Source organism: Alligator sinensis, unplaced genomic scaffold (assembly GCF_000455745.1).
Source record: "Alligator sinensis unplaced genomic scaffold, ASM45574v1 scaffold650_1, whole genome shotgun sequence".
NCBI classification, from domain to species: Eukaryota; Metazoa; Chordata; order Crocodylia; family Alligatoridae; genus Alligator; species Alligator sinensis.
In genome coordinates this window covers 163343-186416 of record NW_005842674.1, presented here as the reverse complement: position 1 = coordinate 186416, position 23074 = coordinate 163343, and the positions used below count along the sequence as shown (strand labels likewise).

Below are 23074 nucleotides of genomic sequence, written 5' to 3'. Positions count from 1 at the left end.
GGGCAAGCGAGACTCGGGGGGTATCCAAACCCCAAGCCTCCAGGCTTGTGCCTGCACGTAGGTTGCCAGTCGATGGATTTGGGACTATCTGAAGCCCCAGGCTGAAAAGTCTGGGGTGGAGGATACCGCGTCCGGCTGGGACCTGGCATTTCTGCTGCTGTTACACTGTTCAGATGATGCCTTGTGCTGCTTTGGTGGTCTCTGCCCCCAAATGCAAAGGGGAAAGCCTATCCCAAGAGGTCCCGCAGCCCTGCGAGGAGCCAGGGGCTGCCTCTAGCGTGTCACGGCATAGCTCCTCTGCCCATCCAGCTCGCGGGCTGGTTTGCACAGCACTGATCCTGCCTCAGGCAGGGGTTGGAGTAGATGCAGCTCCCTCCCAGCCCCATTTCTCCAGGACTCAGCGCCTTCCTTCCCCGCTCCATGAGCATCACCCGTCCTGCCCAGAGCCACCGCCACCCCTTGCCCGCCTGCTAGCGGGGCCGGGAATGGGCCGCCCCGTCCTTCAGCCGCGTCCCATGCTGCTCCTGGCTGGAGCCTTGTTCTTTTTGCTAACGCGGATGAAACTCTATCTCTCACCTGCATCCATCGCGGCCCCCGCACAGGGCTGCCTCCAGCGCTCCAGGGGCTCGCAGGAGCCTGCAAACCCCTGGCCCTGCCTATTCTTGCAGCTGGGGAAGGGGTCTGTCCATCCGCAGCTTGCCCCATGGTATGAGAAGACCATTTCCAGCCCTGTCTCTAGCCCCCCCACCTCCCTTTTCAGTATGTTTGTCCCCGGGACCCCGTTCCAGCTGAGGTTTCCTGACTTTGCACGGGCTGGGAGTTCACAGGGACGTGGCCGGCGGCTCCGCGAAGGGCCCTGCTGCTTGTTTTGGCAGGGAAGCGCTTTCATGTGTCTGCCAGCAAAGCCGGGCATGACCCTGGCCGTGAAAACACCCTCTGTTTAAAGGCCGGGGGAGAGCCGGGGGGAGGGCTGGGGAGCTCGATGGGGCACCTCTGGCAGCTCTCCGTGCCCATGATGACCCGGCAAGGCTGGGTGCAGAGAGCAGGGGGTTAGAGCTGTGTTTGCAAGGCCCCAGACGGGCGAGTCATCACTTGGCCCCCGTGCCTCAGTTTCCCTATGTCTGCAATCAGCAATGCTGGGTGTGGGAGTGGGGAAGGGGGTGGTGTTGGGAGCCAGCCGGCCCCGCACGACTCTTCCTAGCGCTGGGTGGGGCAACAGGAGAGGGAAGATTTAGAAAGACTTTTTCCTTACAGACACAGCAGCGGGGGCTCCTTGCACGCTCCTGCTCTCCATCTGTGGCTGGCAACACACCGGGGCAACACACCCATGGCGGGGCTGGTCTCCGTGCTCCCTTGCTCTTGGGTCCCCCTTTTCCAGGACAGGCTGCTGTAACGTCTGGCGCACAACACGCCCCTGCGGTATAATCTGCCCCTCGCTTTTCGAAAGGCAGAAGGAAGAAGAAAAAAAGGTTTTTCCTTGTAAGGGGCCTGCTCTCCAGTTGCAAATGGTTTTGCCCCTAAGTGGCAGAAACTGCTTTTACCGTATTTCTTGCATATAACGTGCACTCCAATTTTCAGCAGCCGGTTTTTGCCAGGAGGGAGGAATGTGCATGTTGTACGTGAGAGCATATGGTATTTGCAATGACGGTAGCTTCCCTGATCATAGAAATCATAGAAACCCTGGAGGAGCAGGGCTTGCAGGGAGCTCCAGAGGTCACGGCTAGTCCAACCCCTTGCCTGAGGCAGGATCAGCCCTGTCCAAACCACAGGGACAGTGACCTTGACCTTCCTTGCCTTTGGTAGGAAGCACATGGACATAACCAAGCCCACCCAGCCCTGAGAGACAAGGGAAGGTGCCTCCCTGCTCCCTGGGGAAACTGAGGCATGGATGCATGGAAATGGCCTCTGGCGCTGGCAGTTTGTATCTGTGTTGCCCGATGCTCCCACTGACTTAAGCACTTGCAACAGCTGCTCAATGCCCTCGGAGCGGGTATTCACCCTCAGTCTCACCGGGGCAGCCAGGATCTCACATACCCTCCCCCAGGCCTGGCCCCAGCACCTGGCCAGGGCATGCTCATGGCAGAGCCAAGCAGAGAGCCCAAGTGTCCCTCACCCTCACCCTCAAGCCTTTGCAAACCTGTCCTGCACCCCTTCCCCTCCCAAATCGGGTGCAATCCCAAGCAGGGCTGAGGCGGGCTCTTGCACGTGGGACCCTGGCAGCCAGCAGAGCCAGCAGGCTCTCCCCACACCTGCCGGGACTGCTTGATGCTGGCGGGGGCTTGACTGGGACAAACCAAGGGGGGGTGCAGGGAGCTGTGACATGAGGGTGGGGGCAGCTGGGCTTTGCAGCTGGTATTGCATTGCCTCTCGCTCTGCAGGGAGGGTCCAGGGCAGGGATGGTGGGGTGGGGTCTGCAGAAGAGGAGGGTTGTGGGGCTGGGAGGTGCAGATGAGAGGGGCTGGTGGAGCACGGATCCTGGCATGGGGGGTGCAGAGGGGCCTGGAGGAAAGAGAGCATGCCTCCCCCCCACCCCATCTAGGGGCATGGCCACAGCTGCCTTGCGTGGAAAGCCTGGGGACGCTGAGTTGCAACCAGCCCTGCAAAACCCTGCTGTCATATGGGAAGGACAGCCCTGGCGCTGCAGCTGTGATGCCCAGGGATGTCCTTGCCAGCCTCCCCCCATCCCAGTCTGCACCAGTCTGACCAGGGGGGAAATCCCTTCTTGCCCCCATTGCAGCATGGGTCTGACCCTGAGCGCAGGGGCAAGACCTTCCAGCCAGGACCCTCCGGGTTTGGTCCCAGCAGGAGCCTTGGCACAGCCATACGCTGCACCGTGGGCAGCTGGAGGGACATGGCTCCTTCTCCTGGAAGAGACACAGCAACATCCCCAGGCTGTTGGACCTCCGGCCCTGTGAGGAGCCGGGGGGCTTGCACCACATCCATCACCCCTGGGCAGGGGGAGGAAGGGGTGTAGGCAGATGCCTCCCCAGGGCTGGACAATGTCATTTATGTCGGCCTTGGCTTTCCCCCCACCCCGGTTTCTCCTTGGGCTGGATACGGGCTGATTTCCTCCTCCCTGCAAGGATGTCCAGCCCAAAAGGAGGTCTCCAGCTTCTCCCCGTGAGCAGAACAACATGTTTTCCTGCTGCCTTGTGTTTTGGAAAGGGCTCTGGCTGCAACCTGCCAGCGTCACGGAGCCTGGCACGGGCCCCTGGCAGCCCCCGCTGGGACAAGCTCAGCTCAACGGGGTCACGTTCGGCCCCCCACCACCACGCACAGGGCACACGGGGCTGGCAGCACTGCTTTGCTCTCTTCCAAGCACAAACCCAGCCCCGTGCCCTATCCCTCAGCTATCATTTATCCCAGGGGAAACTGAGGCACTGAAAGCCAGGTGTCCTAGCACCCTCCTGCAGGGCTGGACTCCCCATCCGCTCGACTAAGTGGGGCCCTGGGAGCAGCAGGCCGGGCTGGGTCTGAGGTGTGTTTTCCCCTGGCCCGTGTTGCTCTTGGCCCCGGCGGCCTCGGCCTGCCCCGCGCCAGGGAGACCCGGTACATGTGTGAAGTCAGTGTGGAGCCGTGGGCCCGCGGCCAGCAGACACCATCTGCTCAAGCTCTCAGGGCCGGGAGGAAAACAACCCCCACCCGCCGGACCCGTGTGCAGCCGCGGTGCTCTGCAGCTCCGCGCTCGCGGCTGGGGCACGGGCTGGGACGGCCCCCGTGCCCCCTCCAGCACTGGGGTCCCGACCTCTGAGCAGGGCAAGGCGGCGAGCCCCTCCAGACAGCCCGTCCCGTGGGCGGATCACAGAGTGAGGCTCACTCCCCATTTCACAGATGGGGAAACTGAGGCGCGGGGTGGGGACTTGATGCCCCAGAGTCACACAGCAGGGCAGGAGTAGAGCCGGAGGGGGGCGGGAGTCAAACTCAGGCCTCTGACGTGGCATCGCCAGGCTCTCACTGCCAGCTCCGACGGGGTAGGTGGTCACAGTGCCGGTGCCTTGTCTACACTACTCCCTCATCATTGCCGCTGCTAGGCTACACTTAGGGCCTGCATGGGGTGAGTCCCCCTTTGCCTCCAACAGCAGAGATCCCCTCACGCCAGGGAGGTCGGCTCGGGGTGGAGGGCACATCAGGAGGTTTGGGGGATGGGAAGTCGGTGCTGGGCTCTGCCACCGACTACCTATGAGATCCTGGGCGTGTCCCTTAGCCTCACTCCAGCAGGGCAGCTGGCACCAGCATAGCAGCCTGGAGAGACCCCTGAGCAGCCCAAACCAGCGCGGCGGAGCACTGTCTACACTAGGTCACACTACCATCACTGTGTCATGACTGCTATGGAGCAGAGTCCCACCAGCCGCTGCCTCTCTCCACTGCAGTACCCCTCTATGGGGAGCTTCCCCTGGAGACAAAGGGGAGGCCACCCCTTGAAACACCCGATCTTCATACTGCCAAGAGGTCTGGATGGGGCTGGAGGCACCCGGCTTCCCTCCCCCAGCGCTGAGCCAGTCCTGCGGCTGCTCTGTGCCTCAGTTTCCCCATTGGTAGAGCAAGGGGGTAGATCCTGCTGTCCCCCTTCTGCTCCCCCATTGCACCCCGTTGTCTGGAGTCTCTCCAGGCTGCTCCCGCTGCCTCGTGCCCAGCGGGGCCCTGGTTGTGGCCGGCTGTGGGTGTGCAGGGAGCTGGTGCTGGCAGCAGCTGGAGCCACGGGCGGCCACGTCCCTGCAGCATCCGCTTTGGGTTGCGGGGCTGTCTCTGTTCCCGAGGGGGGAAAGATCCTTTGGGCAGAGCGCTCAGCACCGGGGCTGTGTGCGTGTGTGTGTACACAACACTGGGGATGTGCAGTGTGTGTGTGTGTGTGTGTGCAGCATCGGAGGTGAGTGTGTGTATGTGTGCACACAACACGGGTGTGGAATGTGTGTGTGCGCAGCATTGGGTTGTGGTGTGTGTGTGTGTGCAAAACACTGGGGTGCAGAGTGTGTGTGCATGCATGACACTAGGATGTGGAATGTGTATGTGTGCATGTATACAGCACTCGTGTGTGTGTGCAGAACTGGGGGTGCGGTGTGTTTGTGTGCATGCATGTGCAGCACTGGAGATGTGGAGAGTGTGTGTGTGTCTGTGCACAACACTCAGGTGTGAGTGTGTGTGTGTGCATGGCACTAGGATGTGGAATGTGCACTGCCTCTGTGTGTGTGTGTGTGTGTGTGTGCGCGCGCGCGCGCAGCACTGAGGATGTGGAGTGTGTGTGTGTGCACATACAATGGGGTGTGGAGTGTGTACAGCATCTGTGTGTGTGCATGCAGCACTGGGGAGATGGACTGTGTGTGCACACTGAGAGGTGGAGTGTGCATGTGTGTGTGTGCACGCACAGCCCGCGGGGGTGTCTGACAACCCTCTGCATTCTGCACACTTCCCTCCCGCTGGGGACCCCGGTGCGAGCCCCCCGGACACTTCCTGGGGGGTCGGGGCATGGGAGCTGCCCAGCCCCGGTCTCAGGCCCCCCGAACCCCTGCGCCGCCCTCCCCCATTGGCTGAGCCATATGCCGGGCCAGGCCCCGCACACAGACGAGGAAGCTGGGGGTCCCCATACACCTTTATTGCTCGTGAATACAGGGCCGTTACATGGCCCGCGGCTAGCGGGGAGCGTGGCGGGGGGCGGGGGGCAAACCAGCTGCACCGTGCCGTGCACACACCGCGACACGGCTCCTTGGGTCGGGGGAGCCCCGCGGGGCCCGTGCCCGTCATGCCGGGAGCAGCGCGCCAGTCGGGGTCTCGGGGCTCTGCCCAGGGATCCCCCACCGACGCATGGGCTCGGGGGGCCGTGCCAACCCCCCCGCCCCGTCGCAGCCCTGGACAGGTGCCACCCCCAGCTCTGGGAGGCAATGGGGGTGCTGGGAGGCTGGTCGGGGCCGGCGGGACCTCTCCCAGGCGCCTGCTGTGGGTCTTCTCCAAGGGGCAGGGGGAGGACAGCTCAGGGGCTTGCAACTGGCTTAGTGGCCTGGGGGGCCAGGGGGACCGGTCAGGCCAGGCTCTCCCTGCAGGCCGGGGTCCCCCTTGGGTCCCATAGGCCCGATGGGACCCGGTGCCCCGGGTTTCCCCGGCATCCCCGGCTTTCCTTGCAGCCCCACAGGCCCCACCGGCCCGGCGGCCCCGTCTGGACCCCGGGGCCCCACGTCGCCCTTCGGGCCCGCCTGTCCCTTGGGCCCAGGCTGGCCGTAGCCGCCTTTCGTCCCTTTGGGGCCGGAGCGGCCTCTGGAGCCGACGGGGCCCCTCTCGCCCGCAGGCCCCGGTACGCCCGGGGGGCCGTGGGATCCCTGCGGGCCGGGGTCGCCCAAGCTGCCGGCGTCGCCCTTCTGGCCTCGGCCGCCCCCAGGTCCCCTGGCGCCCGCATCGCCTTTGATCCCTCGAGGTCCCGGCATGCCAGGCACACCTGGAAGGGAGGAAGGGGGAGAGGCAGAGCATCAGCAGCCCGCGGCACCAGGGGGACGATCGCCGTGGCAACGGGATGCAGGCACCGGGCATCCCCGGCTGGACCCGCTCCTATTGCCCCAGAGACCCACGCGAGGCCTCAACCTCCACCGAGTTTAAATAGCATCTCGCTGACTGCAGCCAGGCCCACGGCGCTGATATTCTCCCCTCTGCCCCCTGCCCTCTCCCTAGCCCGCGTGGGTCACTCGTACAGCGCCTAGCACCCGAGGGGCCGGCCAGCTGAACGGCCGAGCTGCCGCTGGGGGCAGTGAGCAAATGTGGAGGAGAAGGAGGGCGAGGAAAACCTGCAGCCACCCGTCCTCCAGCCTCGGCTCAGCCGCCGGGCGTTTGCGAGCGGCTCTGAATCTCCCCTGCAGCAGCCAGGGAAAAAATCCAGGTGCTGGGGGCCTGCCAGCCGCCTCCTGTTTACCCTGCCCAGCTTTCGGAGAGATGCCGTCATGTGTTGACTCACGCGGCCAGGCCGGAGGTGCAGGGGGCACCCAGACGGTGCTGTCTGCAGCAGGGCTCTCCCCCCGCCAAGCCTGGAGCAGCCAGGTCCCCGGCTTGCGGGGCATTGCTCGGTTTTTCCATGACCGGGAACGCGCGCAGGACAGAATAACAACCCGCCGCGTCCGTGCTGGAAGGGGGGAGCGAGGGGGCTTTGATCCCCCAGTGCTGCAGCACAGGGGATGGGCTGCTACTCTGGGTCACACCATTACCTGCTGCCCCCGACAGCGATGAAGCTGCAGCCCTGCCGCTATGCCGGGATGGACCCAATATCCTCAAGACCCTTGCAGCCTGGCAGGCCGAGGGGTCTGGAGCATAGGGAAGCTGTACGTAGCTCGAGGTCTCCGGTCCCGGCTGGACGTAGCATCCAGCAGGTGGGATGTAACCATGAGCTTGGAGTGGGTATCTCTCTCCCGGTCTCTCCACCAGCAGCTTTCCTGGCTGTAAGCTGCCTCCCAGCAGTGCTGCTCCACCCCAGAACTGGCTGCATCTCGGAGCAGCGACCGTCATACCTCGGGCCTGGCTTTCCCAGACCTGGTTTTGGGGGGAAAACCCTGCAGCAGGAGCAGGTTGTTAACCTGCAAAGGCAGCATGCACTGGACCCCTTCAGGGTGCCTGGCAGAAGCGTGGGAGAGGATGGAAGAGCCATTTTCCTCGGGGCCGTCTACCCCCAGGAGAGGAGCAAGGCAGGGAAACAGTGCCCGCTGAGCTAGCTGCACAGCTGGGTGGGCTTCCCCAGGGGGTGGGTCTGTCCAGGCTGCCGGGGTTATTGTAAGAAGAAAAGCCAGGGCTGGATAGATGTCTGCCCTCCTCCATGTTAGGTCCTCTCCATCAGCCACCCTGGGACCGGCTCCCGTGGGCATGCTGCCGGCGGGGGACGTCCCCAGCTTGTCTGTGGAGCTGAAGCCAGGGCCCACGAAAGTCCTGGCAAGCCCCAGTGAGCGCGGGGACAGGAAACAGCCCGAGCCAGAGGCAGCCCGGTAATGACAGCCATGCCGCGGCCAAGCCGGTAATGATGCGGCTGAGGCTGGGCCGTGTCTCCGGGCCCCGCGGCTGGGTGGTCTGCAGCTGCCTCAGACTCCTGCTCACCCGGATAATTGTGGCCTTGGGGGAGCAGGGAGCCGGCTCGTCTGGGCTCGCGTTTCCAGGCCCGGTGCTTTGTTCCGTGCTGCTCTGGCAGGGCATCGCGTCGCCCTCCCCGGTGGACTCTGCCCAGGCTCGGGCCAGCCTGGAGCACGGGGCAAAGCCCGGGCTGCAGGGAGGTACATGGTGAGTGTGAGTCCACCGGGTTGAGACCCGGAGTGACAGGCTCCCGTAGCCCCAGACCAGGCAGACTCCCCCTTGCTGCCCCCCTGCCCCGATCACAGCCCGTCCTGTAGCAGCACGGGGGTGCTCGGGGCATTAGGCACGGAGGGGACACCGCGCTGCTGGCTCCTGCGTGCGATGTCAACTGCAATGTGGATGCCCTGGCACAGAGCGCCCTCCAGCAAGGGGCTTGGGGCGCCTTTTCCCCCACAAGCCCCAGGCCTCTGGCAAGCAGGCCCCGGTCATTGCTGCTGAAGTCTGAGAGTTGAGCAGCAGAGCGGATAGCTGGAGAAACCCCCCTGAGCCCCAGCACCTCCGTGCAAGGCCTGCAGCACAGCCGGGCTGTCCCTCTGGGTTAGCCACCTTCTGCCTCAGTTTCCCCATCTGGGCTTCCGGATGCGCATGCACACACATATATGTGCACACACGCATGCCTACACACATCCATGTGCACGCACATCCCTGCACACGTGGACATGCATGCAGGCACATACATGCACACGTGTGCTCGCACGAATGCAGGTGCACAAATGCAGGCGCACATGCATGAATGCAGATGCGCACACATGCATGAATGCATGCGCACACATGCTTGGGTGCACACGTTTGCATGCACACATATGCAGGCGCACGCATGCACACACACTCACTCACTCCCGCAGTCCAAGTCCCCACGTGGGAGATTTGCAGCCTGCCCCAGCAAACTGGGCCCACCCAGGGGCTCCTCACGCCCCCAGCACACTGGGGACCGGGTTCAAGCCCGTGCCGGCCAGCGCCCGGCCATCCTCACCTCTCAAAATGGTGACGTTCTGGAGCATCTCCCCGTGCCGGGCGTCCACCACCTTCATCTCCTCCATGACCATGGACAGGTTGCGGACGTCGAAGTCCAGCCGGGCGCTGAGCAGGCCGAAGCGCTCCCGCAGCAGGTCGGTGGTGACCAGCACACGGGCGACGGTCCGGTTGAGGTAGCCGAGCTCCTCGGCATGCGCGTGGAAGCCCAGCGTGCAGGACAGCCGCACGTCGTCCAGGTACTTGAGCATGCTGTGCACGTGGCTGTCGGTGGCGTTGATGTTGGCGAAGATGGTGGCGATCTCCACCTCGTGGGAGGCCATGCGCCCCTCCAGCGTGGCGAAGCGCTCGTCCGTGCGGTTCTCCGCGTGCCGCGCGTGGTACTGCAAGTCGTTGGCGTTCTCCCCGTGCTCGTCCAGGGCGGACGAGACGTTGTCCAGCTGCAGCTGCAGCCCCATGACCTGCAGCACCAGGTCGTGCAGGCTCTCGGCGTTCTGCCCGATCCTCTGCGCCGCCGCGCCCAGCCCGCTCTGCAGGCTCCGGACCAGCTCGCCCGTCTTGGCCGAGGCGGCCCGCAGGCCCCCGAAGAGCCGCGTGTAGTTCTGCCACTCGGTCACGATCTTCTGCAGCGTCAGCGTCTCCTCGTCCGCCTTGCGCTGCATGAGGCGGATCCGCTCCCAGCTCTGCCCCAGGGTGAAGTTCACCTGCTGCAGGGCCGCCCGCACGTCGTAGCGCTCCTGCGCCAGCCCCTTCAGGGACCCGTCCAGCTCGGCCGTCGCCGCCTGCCAGCCGCGCACCTGGGCCAGCAGCTGCGCCAGGCTCTGGTTGACCTGGCGGATGGAGAAGGAGCAGGCGTCCGCTTCTCCCGTGAGCTTGTTGCCGGCGGCCGTGAGCAGCTGGTGGGTCTGGGAGGTCCGGTCCAGCAGGATCTCCTGGACCAGGAGCATCTTCTGGATCTCCTCCAGCTCCGCCTGCAGCTTGCTGATGTCCTGGCCCAGCTGCCCGGTCTCGCGGCACGAGGAGCAGTTCCCCACGGACCGCTGATCTGCAGCGAGGACAGACGGCTCTGTTAGCACTGAGCCCTAGAGAAGTGGGGCTGGGGGGGAGCTGCAGAGGTCCCATCTAGTCCAACCCCTGCTTGAAGCAGGATCAGCCCTTGGCTCTGGCTCTGACACTGACTCTCCCTGCAGCCTTGGGCGAGTCACATCATCCTAGAGCAGTGGAAGGGACCGGTGGAGGTCACATCTAATCCAGCCCCCTGCCCTGTGCAAACCGTCCCAGACAAACCATCCTCAGCTCCCCTGCACGGAGAAGGGACATCCCAAGACCCCCTGAGCCCTGAGGCCTGCTGGCAGCCACAGCGGGGTCACCACCTGGCACTGAGGACGGGAGCGGGGTGACGCCAGCTGGGGCTCGCACACTCACCGAGGTCCTGGAGGCCCTGCTGGACAGACAGGATCTTCCTCTCGTAGTGGGCCTGGGCGGAGCTGATGTTGTCGGACATGGAGTCCACCCTCCTGAAGACTGCGGAGAAGAGACATGTCAGGGCCGGCGGCGGGGGCTGTAGTCAAGGTGTAGTCGAAGACCCCGGCTAAGCCCTTCGTCCTACAACAGCTATTACTCTCTCATCCTGCCTGGTCCTGGGGGCATCTAACTGGTGCATACGCTTACCTTCCCAGGGCCTCTGCCACCGACTCACTGCAGGAAATCATGTCCCCCAGCTAAGGACTGGGACGGAGGTTGGGGATGCTCAGAGAGGCTCGTGGTATGGGTGCGGTGGAGAAGACGCGGGTTCAAGCCTGTGTGTGGGGATGTGTATGAGCAGGAAGCAGGGAGGACACCTGAGCCCAGATGCCCGGCGGCTGCCCCGTGCCTACACGGGGGATGGCGATGCCAGCGCTGCCCCATCCCCAGAGCCTGCAGCCAACAGGGCTGGGTGAGGACCCCCGCGAACAGACAGGGACTCACAAGGCACAAGCCATGGATGGATGGAAACAGTCTTGGAGCAAACAAGCAAGTGCCTGGTAGAGCCACACATAAGGTGTCCGGTGACTGGGTGTTGTGGGGTGGTGCTCAGCCCTCCAGCATCCCACAATGCTCTGTTCCAGTGCCAATCAGGACTTGTCCCCCGGATCACTGGCGGCAGGGCTCAGAGCCTCAAGTCACCCTGCCTTGTCCCGCTGCTGCTCTCCGGCGGTGCCGCGATCAGCAGGACAGCACTCCGGCCGCGTGGCCAGGGTAGCAGTCGCTCCTGAGGGTTGGGACCCAGATCCCATTGGACCTGGAAACCTCCCATCCCCGTCCCCCGGCTTCCTCCCCTGACCAGTTTGCAGGCAGTGAACATGGCCAGGGATCTGCATCCTGCGTCGAACAGATGCCAAGGAGGATGGGCGAGAGGCCAAGGCGCTGGAGCCGCCTCTTCCCGGCTGGGAGCAAGCGGAAGCAGTGGGCGAGAGGCCTGGCTTGCCCTGCTAGGGACCTTAGTGGGTGCAGGGGAGCGGGACGGCTCTGTAGGACCTGGTGGGATCCCCCCACCTCCCTCCCCGGGGGCTTCTGAGCTTCTGTGTCATGCAATACCCGGGCCCTGCCCAGAGCAGCAATCCACTGCCTCTCTCTGCGGTGGGGCTGCGGCCGTCCAAGCCTGACGAGAGAGGCAATTTTCATGGAATAATAAACAGCCGGAGCAGCAGCCAAGGGCTGGAACGACAGTGCCTCGCTCCCACCGCCCACCGACCCCCATCGCGGGGCAGGCGGGGATCCCAGCCAGGCTGGGAGCAGCCCCTTTCCTGCAGGGTGGGCGTGGGTGGGGGTGGAGCGCAGCATCCTGGCATAGCTTTGGGGGTCCCGATGGGGGTCTCCTTCAGGGTGCTGAGGCTAGCTTTTTTAGGAGCAATGGGCCCAAGGTGCAGCAAGGGAAGTTGCGGGTGGATATTAGGAAAAATTTTCTCACGAGGAGGGTGGTGAAGCCCTGGGACAGGCTGCCCAGAGAGGTGGTGGAGTCTCCATCCTTAGAGACCCGGGTAGACAAAGCCTGGGCTGGGATGATGTAGTTGGGGCGATCCTGCTTTAAGCAGGGGGTGGACTAGATGTGCCCTCTTGCACATCTCTTGCACAGGAGGGGAATCACCGTCTGCAATATAGGGCCCATGACCCACAGTACTATTGCTCAGTGGTGTGCAGCAGAGGCTGGCAAGCCTGGGTCCTGGAGTCAGCAGGCCGGGGTCCTATCCATGCCTCTGCCACAGACTAACCATATGCCCCTGGGCAAACCCCTTCCCTTGCAGTGCCTCAGTTTTCCAGAGGAAGCAGCAAGGGAACCCCCACTCCCGAGGCAGGGGCGCTCCGACTCACCCAGGGATGCCAACACCGTCACGGCGATGACGAGGAGGACGAAGAAGGTGTACAGCACCTTGACCGAGGTCTGGAGCGACAGGTTCTTCTGGCACTGGCTGCAACCTGACCTCGCTCGGCCTAGACGGGGGCGCGTCAGGAAGCGAGTGTCAGGCCCCATCTCCCTGAGGGTCCAGACAGCTCCCAGCATCGTCCCGTCACCACCCTGGCTGGACCCGACCGGGCGCAGACGGCAGCAAAGCCAGGGCAGGGCCATAACACCGTCACTGGGGCTTGGGCATCAGCCCCACACCCGTCCCCTAAGACTGGCAGCCCTGGATTCCCCCCCTGTCCCCAGCCAGCACCCCACCTCCCCAGCCCCCTCCAGAAACCCACGGCCCCAGGTGCGAGGGAGCAGCCGCGAGGGCCAGGCCACCTCCACCGAGCCACCCCAACCCTCACCGTTGGGCCGGTAGTGGAAGGACGGCATCTCCTCCTCCTCGCCAGCGAGGTCGTCCTCTGCAAGACAAAGGGGTGCCTCAGCACTCTCTCCCCACACCCCGGGGGGGACCCCATGGATCTGTGGCCACGCCAGGCCAGTCCATGCCTTATGGCTGCAGCACTCGCTCCCCCATCGGCCACAGGACCCGTTTGCCTGAGGCTGGGCTGCGGCTGGAGGAGCTGGTCTTGTGTGTGCAGCCAGTGCAGCAGGTCCTGAGGCCGCGTGTGGGGAGGGGGCACAATCCTGTCCGGTCCCTGGCACTCAGAGGTGGATCCAGGAGGGTGCCATCCCTGCTCCACACCAACTGCCAGCAGCGGCAGTGGCATTTCTACTCAGGCAGCAGCAAGAGTCACTGACTTCTTGGCTCGTTACCCTCTCCCCACTTCCTGCTAAACTCTTCACTCCACAGGTGTTAATGCCCCTCTCTCCTGTGTTTTTAACCCTCTTGATCTTCTGCTCATCGAGCTGGCCTCTCTCCTGAAGTGCTGCTGTCTGTTCACTGCCCCTCTTACCGCAGCTCCCATTTCACAGCCCCGCAGCCTGGTTTTCATTCCAGCTAAAAAACTTAAAGTCGGCGGCGGTGGAGGGGAAGCATTAACTCCGGGGAACACGGACTCAGGGGTGCAGCTAACTTCTCGTGAAGCGCTGGGTGCCTGTTGAGAAGCCTTGGTTGTGTTTCACAGATCTAAAAGAGACTTCCAGTCTCATGCAAGTGGTGCCAGACCCAAAGGACCATCTCTTGCTGCTTTCTTTTGTGCTTAGTTTGCTGTGTTGTATATGTAAGAGATGACACAGCAACCGAGCGCACGTGCCAATAAGGTTCCTATTTATTTTTGCTTCCATCTGGACCTGAGTCATACAGCCCTAGGCCCTGAGCTTATTGGTAAAGCTTGCAATTTTAATTTTTTTCTGGAGAATCATGTGTGTTGTGTCCTGTGGGATGATACTTCTGCAAAATCTTAGCTTCCTAACACCCTTGAGCATGCAATTGCATCTCCCCAGAGCCTGCCCTGGCCTCTGCTGTGCTGTCAATGGGAAAGACCCCCAGTTTGGGGAGCTCCCCCATGGGGTTAAAGGATCAGTGTCTCTACAAACACATGCCTGGGGTGTGGAGGGAGCTGCACGCTCCCCAGCCCGCAGGCAGCCAGGCACGGACCACCCAGCTTGGCCCAGATGGCAGCAGCTCCCTGCCACACTTAGTGGGCAGCCCCTGGAGAGGAAAGCCGCCCCTCCTGCCCTCCCGTTCCCACCCTGCCTCTGATCTAAACCATGTCAGGCTTCCCTCCAGCCAAGAACAGCATCTCCCCCAGGGTGGATGGTGTGGGACGCGCGAAGCCCGGCCGGTTGCACCGTGTGGTCCTTCTGGAGTGGAGCCCACCCCACCCAGATACTGCCCAGGGAGCCCCAGGGATGGAGACTGCACCGCTCCCTGGGCGTCTGGCTCCACCATCCTGCTGCTCTCTGTTGAAACGCACATCCCTGCTGCCTTCTTGAACCCGGCACCTGTTTCCTCGGGTCTGGATGGGACAATGCTGAAATCTCACAAGCTTTCGGCATGCCCAGGATCTGGACACCTTGGAGATTCCTCTCACTCCCTTTTGGATGCCCCCAGCCCCACCTGCAAGTTGTGAGCTGGGCCCCGGAGAGAGCGAGCTCTCCGGCCCCAGTTGCACGAGCTCAGTCATGGGATAGGGAGAAAGGAAGGGTGAAAATAAAGGGCCTTGCTTGCTTCTAGCCTCCCCTGACATGGTATATGCAGCATATCTCCATCCATTCGCAGCCATTAACAACCGGCCTTCGTTAGACTTAGTCCCTTGAGGAATGGCTCTGGGTCCGAGGAGGCGGAAGCCGGCTTGGTCTCCTACCTGGTGGGGGAAGCCGGGATGCAGCAGCATTTTGGCTGGTGTGTTTGAGCAGAAAGGAAAGGGCTTATTCAGCCGCAGTCCTGCGGAGACTGGAGACAGCGAGTCTTGGGGCTGCTTCTTGCCTTGGGCTTTTCTGATGAGCCGGCGATGGAGTGCTGCTCTGGTCCATGGATGCCTGGCTCTCCGAGCACGCCTGGGACGTCACCCAGAAGTGGGGGTTATTCAATCCCATAGGGAACGTGTCCCGTACGCGGCTGTGCCCCCCACGAGTCAGGGATTATGTCTGTGCCGCATGCTTTCGTTCCAACACGGCACAGGTCCCAGGGGCCCCACGGAGCTGACATGCTCTGGGCTTGCTCAGCTCTGCACGAGGGGAATTTCATGCTGAGTTAGTAAGATCTCTCGTCCAGCAAAACAGGACTGAGCACAAACACCGACTTATTGCATCCATCCTAGTGCCCGCAGAGTTCAGAAACACCTGCTCTGATCCAGTGGGTCTCACGCTTTTCACCCTCAGGGCTGAAAATGCTGACTCTGAGCTGTCACTTGTTTCTGGACTATGGAAAAAATCCTAGAGCAATTCTCTTGCTGCAAAGCCCTCAGCAAGCCCAGAGCAGGTGGGAATCACCCAGCTCACCAGACCCAACAAATACCCACCCCCATGCTTCAAGATCCAGCGCCAGACAAACCCCCCAGACAAAACCCAACATGCCAGCAGCCCGGCGTACAGCTTCGTGCGGATCTACAATCCTCATAGCGTGCACTCCCATAGCGATCGCAGGCTTTTGCATAAGAATTCCCATGTACTGGGTCAGACCCCAGGCCCATCTCCTGTGTCACGTGGGCAGAGAGTGGAGTCTGGATGGGAGGGTGACCTGGGTTTTCCCCCTGTTCTTCTCTCCCTTGCAGCCTCCAGCGGTGAAGATCTAGCTGCTTTAGCTGCCGTTAACTTTAAATCAGGCCACGCCGGCATCGGTGAAGCTAAGGGAAGTAGCGTGAAAGGACCCGAGTCACTGTCCAGAGGAACTTCTTGAAAAGACCAGGCATCACATCTGGATTTAGGGGTCAGGTCAGTGCGTTCTAGCTGCCCAGCAGGGTGACGTGAGAGCACCTCCTTTCTAACCACATCTATCAAGTCATGCTGCAAGCCTTTGTTAGAGGAGGGGGGTAAAAAGGGGTTCAATGCTCTGAGACACGTTCTTCTGGCATCCTCTGCTGCGGTCCCATCTGCAGAGGTAATGAAGACTCCTAGAAATTAGTTTCCGAATTTGGGTAAGATATCCCTAGAAGTTTGTAGCAAGGCACTGTGGTGTGCTTGCCCGGGAGGCAGCTTCCAGGAGGCTGATTGTAGGCTTATTTAACCCCACGAAGGCCAGGCTGGGGCTTAGTGGGGCTATAAAGGGCAAGGGAATAGACCCCACCAGCCCCAGAGATAAGGGGGCTGAGTGGGCACAGCAGGGTGCCCAGTTCAGAGGAAGGGCTGAACAAGGGAACAGAGCCCACCAGCCCAGTGGAGGGTTTGGGGTGGGGTACAGAGCATTTCCCAGTCTGGAGGAGGGACTGAACCAGGAAACCCATCAAAGGATCCGCCGACCAGGGAGAAGGGGGATTAAAGGGCCTGCAGACTCCAAGCAGGACGGTGTGTGGGGCTAGGGGTTTGAGGACCTGGAAAAAGAGAGCAGAAGATGGTCTGACAGTCCTGAGAGGGGCTTAGAGAAGCTAATATCTGAGCTGCTAACACCAGCTCTGCCTCTAACACCAGCAAGGCTTGGGGCATGGTGTAGGGAAGGAACGGAGCCATGCGATTTGCCCGCAAGGCTGTAGGTGCCCTGAAGGGGCACTGCCAGGCTAAAATGGCCTATTTTAGCATAAGGACTGGATTGAGATTAGTGGGGTCTGGGAGGGACCCACTGAGGAATTGATTGGACTTAGCCTCCCTTACTTAACCTCAAATAACAAGAAGGCATGGCAGGCGAGTAAATAACGGAGGTCAATAAAGATACAGAGCCGAGCACGAGTCACACAGCCACCAGTGGGCACACAGCTGCCCTGTGACTCGAACCTCCTACACAGATCTTGAGCTGTAGAGCTTCTGAGCTGTACGACTGCTTATTTCTGCTTGGGGCATAAAAGTAGTAGAGCAAGGGCTATCAAAAGAAACCCATAGAGCCCCAAATCTACGCCGGGCCCCTGCTACATGTTACATATATCACACAGTTAACTGGTGAATGGCGCAATAAATGCAAACAGGCTACACGTGCAAAAACAGACCGGACACAAGTGCAAAATAATTATCACACAATGATAATGGTGAATCGCACAATTGAGACCAGTTACACGTGCAAAGTAACGCTCACATGATAAAAACGCCTCCCCAGCTATAAAAAGAGCCAACCAGCTATACAGTTAGTGCTTGACAATGTGTAGCAACTTTATAGCTAATTTCTATCCAGCTTTCATTTGCACCTGTAGCAGGGTCAACACTGAAGGCAGCTTTATACTGAGTGGCTGATTCTGCTTCCAAAGCCTGGATCCAGCCAATCAGGAAGAAGCCGTTTATTATACGTTGCTTTTCATTGGAGCTAGGGGGGATGGGGGGGGCGGGACTATTTTTTTTTTTTTTTAAGCAAACTGAATTCTCCAGCTGTGCCCAGGTGAGGTGCCAGGGCAGGCCCTCGTCTTTCACTGAAGCATCAAGCTCAAACCAGGGGAGCTTTGCAACAAGTAGACGTGCTAAAAGGGAGGGGAAAAACCCTAATTTCTAGGCAGGATTTTTAATTTTTTTAAGGACTGTACATGCTCTTGGGACTAAATCCTGAGTTAGCTCTTAAAAACATTGCAATGCCGAGAAAGTCCGGCTGATGTCGTGGGTGGGATGGAAAGTCCGATTCTTGGGTGACGCCGTCCTCACCGCTCCCTAGCACGGGGCTGGAGCTTGCAGCCGCGAGCACAGCTGTCCCAGCTGCTGCACCCTCTCTCTCTGGGACTTCGAGGCAGCCGGGACAAGACACCCATCCCCTCTTGTGCAGGCCGAGGGGGTCTTTAACCCACCCTGGACACATAAAGGAGGCTTTCCCTAGCTTTTCCCTTCGCTATCCCAGCCAGTGGTCCCAAGCAAAGCTGTGTGCAAGGTGGGCAAGGAACGCTGCTGCATGCCCAGCAAGAGAAATGAGGGGGTCTCCAGTGATTTGGGCCCTGAGCAGGGTTGGAGTGCTCTGCCCACTGGGTCTAAGCCCGAGCGCTGCCCCATTGTGTGGGCACCCCCCTCTGACCCATGCAGGCACAATCTCCCTCCATGACGGCCCCAATCCCCAACACCCTGTGCAGCCCGGACTCCCCCTCAGCTCCCCGTGTTGCCCCAAGCCTGGGGGCAAAGACAGGAAGCAGCAGTCGTAGGATGAAGGGGCTCCAGCTACTATTGCTAGGGGGGGGAACAACCCCCACTTTAACCCCTCGCAGGCTGACGCAGCCTGTGAGCTGCCAGTTGGACAGCCCTCCTCCGTAGAAAGCCTAGAAATCCCACAGCAAGAGAAAAGCCACCGCCCGCAAGCCAAATAATGCCTTCAAGGGGGAACGAGGTTCTCGCCAGGCCCCAGCACGCAGCCAGCAAAACCCTGACAGGGGACGCCCAAATGCCTCCCACGTGTGCCAGGCATCCAGGCGGAGATCGGGTTTCCTTTCCCCCCACCAAACAGCAAGCCCTTCTCCAAGTACAGCAGGAACAGGCCCGTCCTCTCCGACCCCAGCTCCTCAACTCTGACAACCCCACCCGCAACTCCGCTGCTCTAGTGGGTAGATACCGTCTCACTTCCAGCAAAACTGGGTTTGCCACCGGCCTGATCCTGCTCCAACGTTGTCCCAAGCTCTTCTCCTTCCCGTATCAGCAGCAACCCTTTCCCCTCTCAGCCTTTCTTTGCACCGGGGCTCACCGCTGCCTTCATCCCCCTGCTCCCAGCCATAATGGGAGGTTTGGTAGTGACATTCTCTGTCCTGACTCGGATGAGTCTAATGAGATGGTTGTTATGATCCCTTCCCAGGCTCTCACAACCGTCCAAGCTCCCAGCCTTTGAGCCAGCGTCACTGCCACTATTTTACAAAGGGAGAAAGGAAGGAAGGGGTGGAAGAGGCGGGGGAAAGACATGACCAAGGCCATGGGGCAAAGTCAGTAGCAGAGGTGGGAAGTGACCCAGCCCCACTGTCTCCCAGTTCGTGGCTTTGGGTGCCTTCTCGGTGCTGCTTTCCCTCCCTGGCTCTCCATCTGGGAATGCATTAAAATGTCCAGGCGCTTGGGAGCTGGGGGGAGAATTTTGCACCAAAATGGGTTTTTTCTTTCATGCTACCAGGCTACAGGGGATGGGATAAGGCTGATGAAGATGGCACTGGAGAGGGCGACCTGCCTGGTGTCATGAACCCAGCCACAAGCCTGGGGCCCAGCAGCCTGGGGCAGGTCCATCAGACCAAGCACAGGTAAAAGGAGGCCAAGCGGGGGACACGGTCCCCGGATTCCCAGCCCTGATACAAGAGCAATTACCCCCCTGAGCCGCGTGCCAGGGGACGAAGGGACCAGAGCCCTGCCCCTCCAGGCCTGCAAAGGCAGAGGCCTCAAGCTGTTCAGCAAAGAAGCCACAGCTGCACCCTGTATATTTGGAGGACCTCTGCATCGCCATGTAGAAGAGCCAGGCCCTGGCCAGAGCCAGCTTCCGCGAGGTTCAACAGCACAGCTCTTATAAATCAAAGCCGTTTGCCGTAACGCCACGGCCTAGGATTGCATCGCTGCTTCCCAACACGATACTCCAGGCAGCTTGGCAGGATAAATCGCCGCGGGGAAAGCCAACAGGGTTTGCCGGCTGCAGTCAACAGGGCTGCGGTGACGAACCCGGCCGTTAACGCCATCCATGGTTTTGCAGCCTGGGTCATAAATGAAGGTCCCAGCAGGTGCTGTGCAAAGCTGAGAGTGCTCCAGAGTGCAGACATCCATCGCTCCGGCTAAGGAGGAAGGACTGCAGTGAGGACAGCCAGAGCCAGGGCAATACTCCCCCAGCACAGCACCCATTTGCACAAGGGGCCAAGCCCTGGAGCCAGCCTGTGCCAGGAGCCCGGTCAGCTCAGGGATTTCTATAGGGTGGGATTAAAAACCCCAGCCCTACACTGACCTCTCTGCCCTGCAAAACAAATTAGGGGCACGTACAGATGTGCAAACACATCAAGCATCTGCATGCATGAGCATCTTCTCCCTGCGTGTTGGCTTGGACAGGCATGGTAACCTCTCCACGAGACCGCTGCGAGCCGGAGAGGAGGAGAGAGGTTGGGCAGTCCCTCCCATTTCTGTCCAGCATCACGGATGTGCAGGTGCTGGCTGGCAGCTGCAGGATTATGCTTTGTCCTTTAAATGAGAGGGTCAGAGTTAAGGGTATGTCACCTCCCTGCTACAGACAGTCCGGTGCAAGCACAGCGCGTGTGCAAGTGAAGGCAGCATGGCAGCATCACGACAGTAGTGGGCATGAGGAAGGTTTTGCAGCCAGACTTGGAGACCTGAAGGCCACCAAGGAGCGCCAGGCTCTTCCAACCAGCCCCTGCTTTGGGGAAAGCTTCTGCCCGTCTCAAGCCAGGCACCCCGTCTCAAGCCAGGCACCCCGGGGGATGCCACAGTCCCCGCATCCTTCTGAGGGTTCACGACCTTCCAGATGTGCATCTCATTTCCCTTCTAACCGCTCTCTCTGCCAGGAGGTCCCGTGTACAGCACCACTCCCCGCCTCCTTGCCACACGCCGCAGCCTCAATCCCTTCATTGTGCGCCTGCTTCCCCTGGCCGGAGAGGTGATTTCCTTGCGGTGATGCACCCCAGCACGCCCAGGTCTACCCTTACCCAGCTCTCCCCGAGCCATTGCACCGGCTTTGCAAACAACTCCCAGCTGCAACTCCAGGCACCGACAGGTCCCTCCTGGAAAGGCCCAGGCAGAGCCCAGCCCAACTGCTCTGGCCTTCCCCTCTCTGCAGACCTCACATATGCATGCACATGCGCGTAGCCGTGCCAAGGGGCTCAAATGTTTACCCTCTGGCGTGCACAGCACTGGGTGGGGGGACAGCAGAGGTCTGGCTGCACACAGCCCGTCTTGGGGAGCAATGCGGAGCTCCCGCCCGAGCCGTGTTGTTTGTGCCCAGCCAAGATGGTGTGTTTCCATGCTGCCACCCGCCTCCTGGGGACCTGCCAGTGCCAGCTGTGTGCAGCTGGATGAGCCCACACCAGGGAGAAAAGCCCCTTTGAGAGCTTTCAGATCAGAGCTTTCCCTCCATGCTGCCAGCTCTGGGGTGGAGCTCAGCCTGGGAAAGACCCCAGGGGGAATTTACCCCTTGCTACCCATGGTGCTTCTCCAGCAGCTTAGAAACCGAGCTCATCTTGGCCTCTGCCGCACGGGCACCGAACCTGCTGCTCTGGGCACCCCACAATCCCCCTGCTCAGCCCCTGTGGGGGGAAAGCCACCCTGGGGACCTGACCTCGGGGGCAATCGGAGCAGCCTGCCTGCCCTCAGTGCTTGGGAATGCGTCCATCCATCCGCCCAGCCCCGGTCACTCTGCCAGACCCAGCATCTTGCTCTGACCCCCCCGTGCGCAGCTGGCGGGGGGCTCTGGGCATCCTCTCACCCCGGGCTGCTCGGGGCTGGGGGCTGTGCTTTCCAGGCACCTCTGGGATCAGGCTGGGGGCCTCTGTGGCTCATCCCCTGTCCCCAGCACCCCGCAGTCAGACAGACCTCACCTTTCATGCTGCTGATCCCCGGGGCAGCTGTGCGGCCAGGGCGGGCGAGCCGGGCGCCGCGCTCAGAGCTCTCCGCTGGGCATCCCCGCCTGGCCCGGGTGGGCCGAGGGCATGATCCGCCCTGGGGCCGGGCTTCGCGCCCCCATGGCCCCGCGAGCGCTGCAGGAGAGAGGCGGCTCACAGCCCTAATTGCTACCAAATGTGCCGGCTCCAGCCTGCAGCCGGGGGCGGAGCGGGGCGGGCCAGGGGAGGGCACAGGGGGGAGCCGGGGCTGCACGGCTGCTTCGCATCTAAGACGGGTTCCCCGGGAAGCTCGGCCCCACCGTGGTGCTGGGCCAGCGGGCAGGGGGAGAAGGGCGCTGGGTGTGGGCCAAGTGGCCGCTGACATGGGTCGGGGCTGCTCTGGGCACAGCACCAAGGCGGCTCATGCAAAAACGACCACGAAGTGGGGCAGACCCAGCTCCGTCTTGCTCAGTCGCACAGGGAGGCTGAAGGGAGAGGGACCTGGGTCGACACTGGGTTTTCCCCTGTTCCTCTCTCACCTGCGTGGAAGGCCCAGGCCGTGCCCATCGCTCCCGCGACCGATGCCCCTTTCCCCCAAGCACGTGTCCAGTCTCTTGGCGAACCTGGCTGACCTCTCGTCTCCCACCGCATCTGGCGCCAGCGAGCCCCCACTTTAATGACACTGGGGGGAGAAAAAAACGGCCTTTGTTAGCTGTCAACTGACTGGTTTCATGCTGTGGCCCCTTGTTCTTGCATGGGGAGGGACAGTCAATAATCACTGCCTAGCAACTTTCCTCTTTGCCATTCAGTATTTTGTCAACCCCGGTTACGTCCTCTCTCTTCTCAGCTCACCAGGCCTGGCCTTGTTGGTCGCTCCCTGCCATAGCACTCGTCAGCCTTGTCGCCCCTTCTCTAGTTGTCCTTCTGGGGGGGGTCGGGACCAGCACGGGGCACTGGACTCAAGCTGCGGCTGCATCGTGGGTTTATAAAGGGGCACTGTGGCACTCAGGTGGAGCCACCAAGCAGCTGGTCTCCATCACCCTTGCAGCTGCTGTGTGAGCTGCATTCGCACCCAGGACACAGGGACCCTCTGCCCCAAACCTGCCCGCAGCGGCACGATGGGGCAAGGCTGGTTCTGGGGGGGGGTCTCTTTCCCCCCCAGCCTCTGCCCCCGCGCAGGCCCAGCCCCAAACCCCCCAAGTCTGGGGGCGCATGGGGAGGAGACGGGTGCAGATCCAGGACATCCCAGATGCAGGCTCTTGGACGGGGTGGGGGTAGGTATATCGTCACCTCTACAACCCCCTCGCTCCTCACCCTGACCCCGCTCTAGGGCAGCGCCACAGCTGGTCCCACCCTGCCAGGATGTCCGCGGCTCGGGCCCCGCGATGCCTCGGCTAATGCAAGCTCGTAGCCTGGACTGGGCTGAGCTGCGGCCCCCCCGTTCCCCCCAGTACGGCCGCACTGGTTCCAGGAGGGGCCGAGACTGGGGAGGGGCACGGCTCCTGGCTTCTCTCCCCAGCTCTGCTACTGCAAACCCCCTCCCCACTCTGCTCCCCCG

At 61.7% G+C, this 23074-nt stretch overlaps 1 protein-coding gene across 3 annotated transcripts; it reads right to left on the bottom strand.

Moving 5' to 3' along the window:
* Nucleotides 1-1164: 1164 nt before the first annotated feature.
* Nucleotides 1165-22474, bottom strand: SCARA3 (scavenger receptor class A member 3). 3 transcript variants are annotated; one of them, XM_025215780.1, is made up of 8 exons: nt 22369-22474; nt 22056-22198; nt 21514-21672; nt 12856-12912; nt 12415-12534; nt 10489-10587; nt 9065-10108; nt 1165-1436 (listed from the first exon to the last, which is right to left on the bottom strand). In XM_025215780.1, the coding sequence occupies exons 1-8, from the start codon at nt 22398-22400 to the stop codon at nt 1249-1251; spliced, it is 1842 nt and encodes a 613-aa protein (XP_025071565.1). In that variant the 5' UTR covers nt 22401-22474; the 3' UTR covers nt 1165-1248. The 3 variants fall into 3 exon arrangements, with proteins under 3 accessions (XP_025071565.1, XP_025071563.1, XP_025071564.1); XM_025215778.1 differs by lacking the exon at nt 1165-1436 and adding an exon at nt 5877-6424; XM_025215779.1 differs by lacking the exons at nt 1165-1436; nt 21514-21672 and adding an exon at nt 5877-6424.
* Between the last annotated feature and the right edge of the window lie 600 nt (nt 22475-23074).

What these genes read in the sequence shown, in the direction of transcription:
- SCARA3 (XM_025215778.1), bottom strand. Translation starts at nt 22,400, where the DNA reads ATGGCAGGGAGCGACCAACAAGGCCAGGCCTG. An exon ending in GGCCTGGGCCTTCCACGCAG is followed by an intron (nt 21,673 to 22,055) that starts GTGAGAGAGGAA and finishes TCTCTCCTGCAG; the next exon opens with CGCTCGCGGGGCCATGGGGG. An exon ending in GAACGTCACCATTTTGAGAG is followed by an intron (nt 6,425 to 9,064) that starts GTGAGGATGGCC and finishes CCTCCCTTCCAG; the next exon opens with GTGTGCCTGGCATGCCGGGA.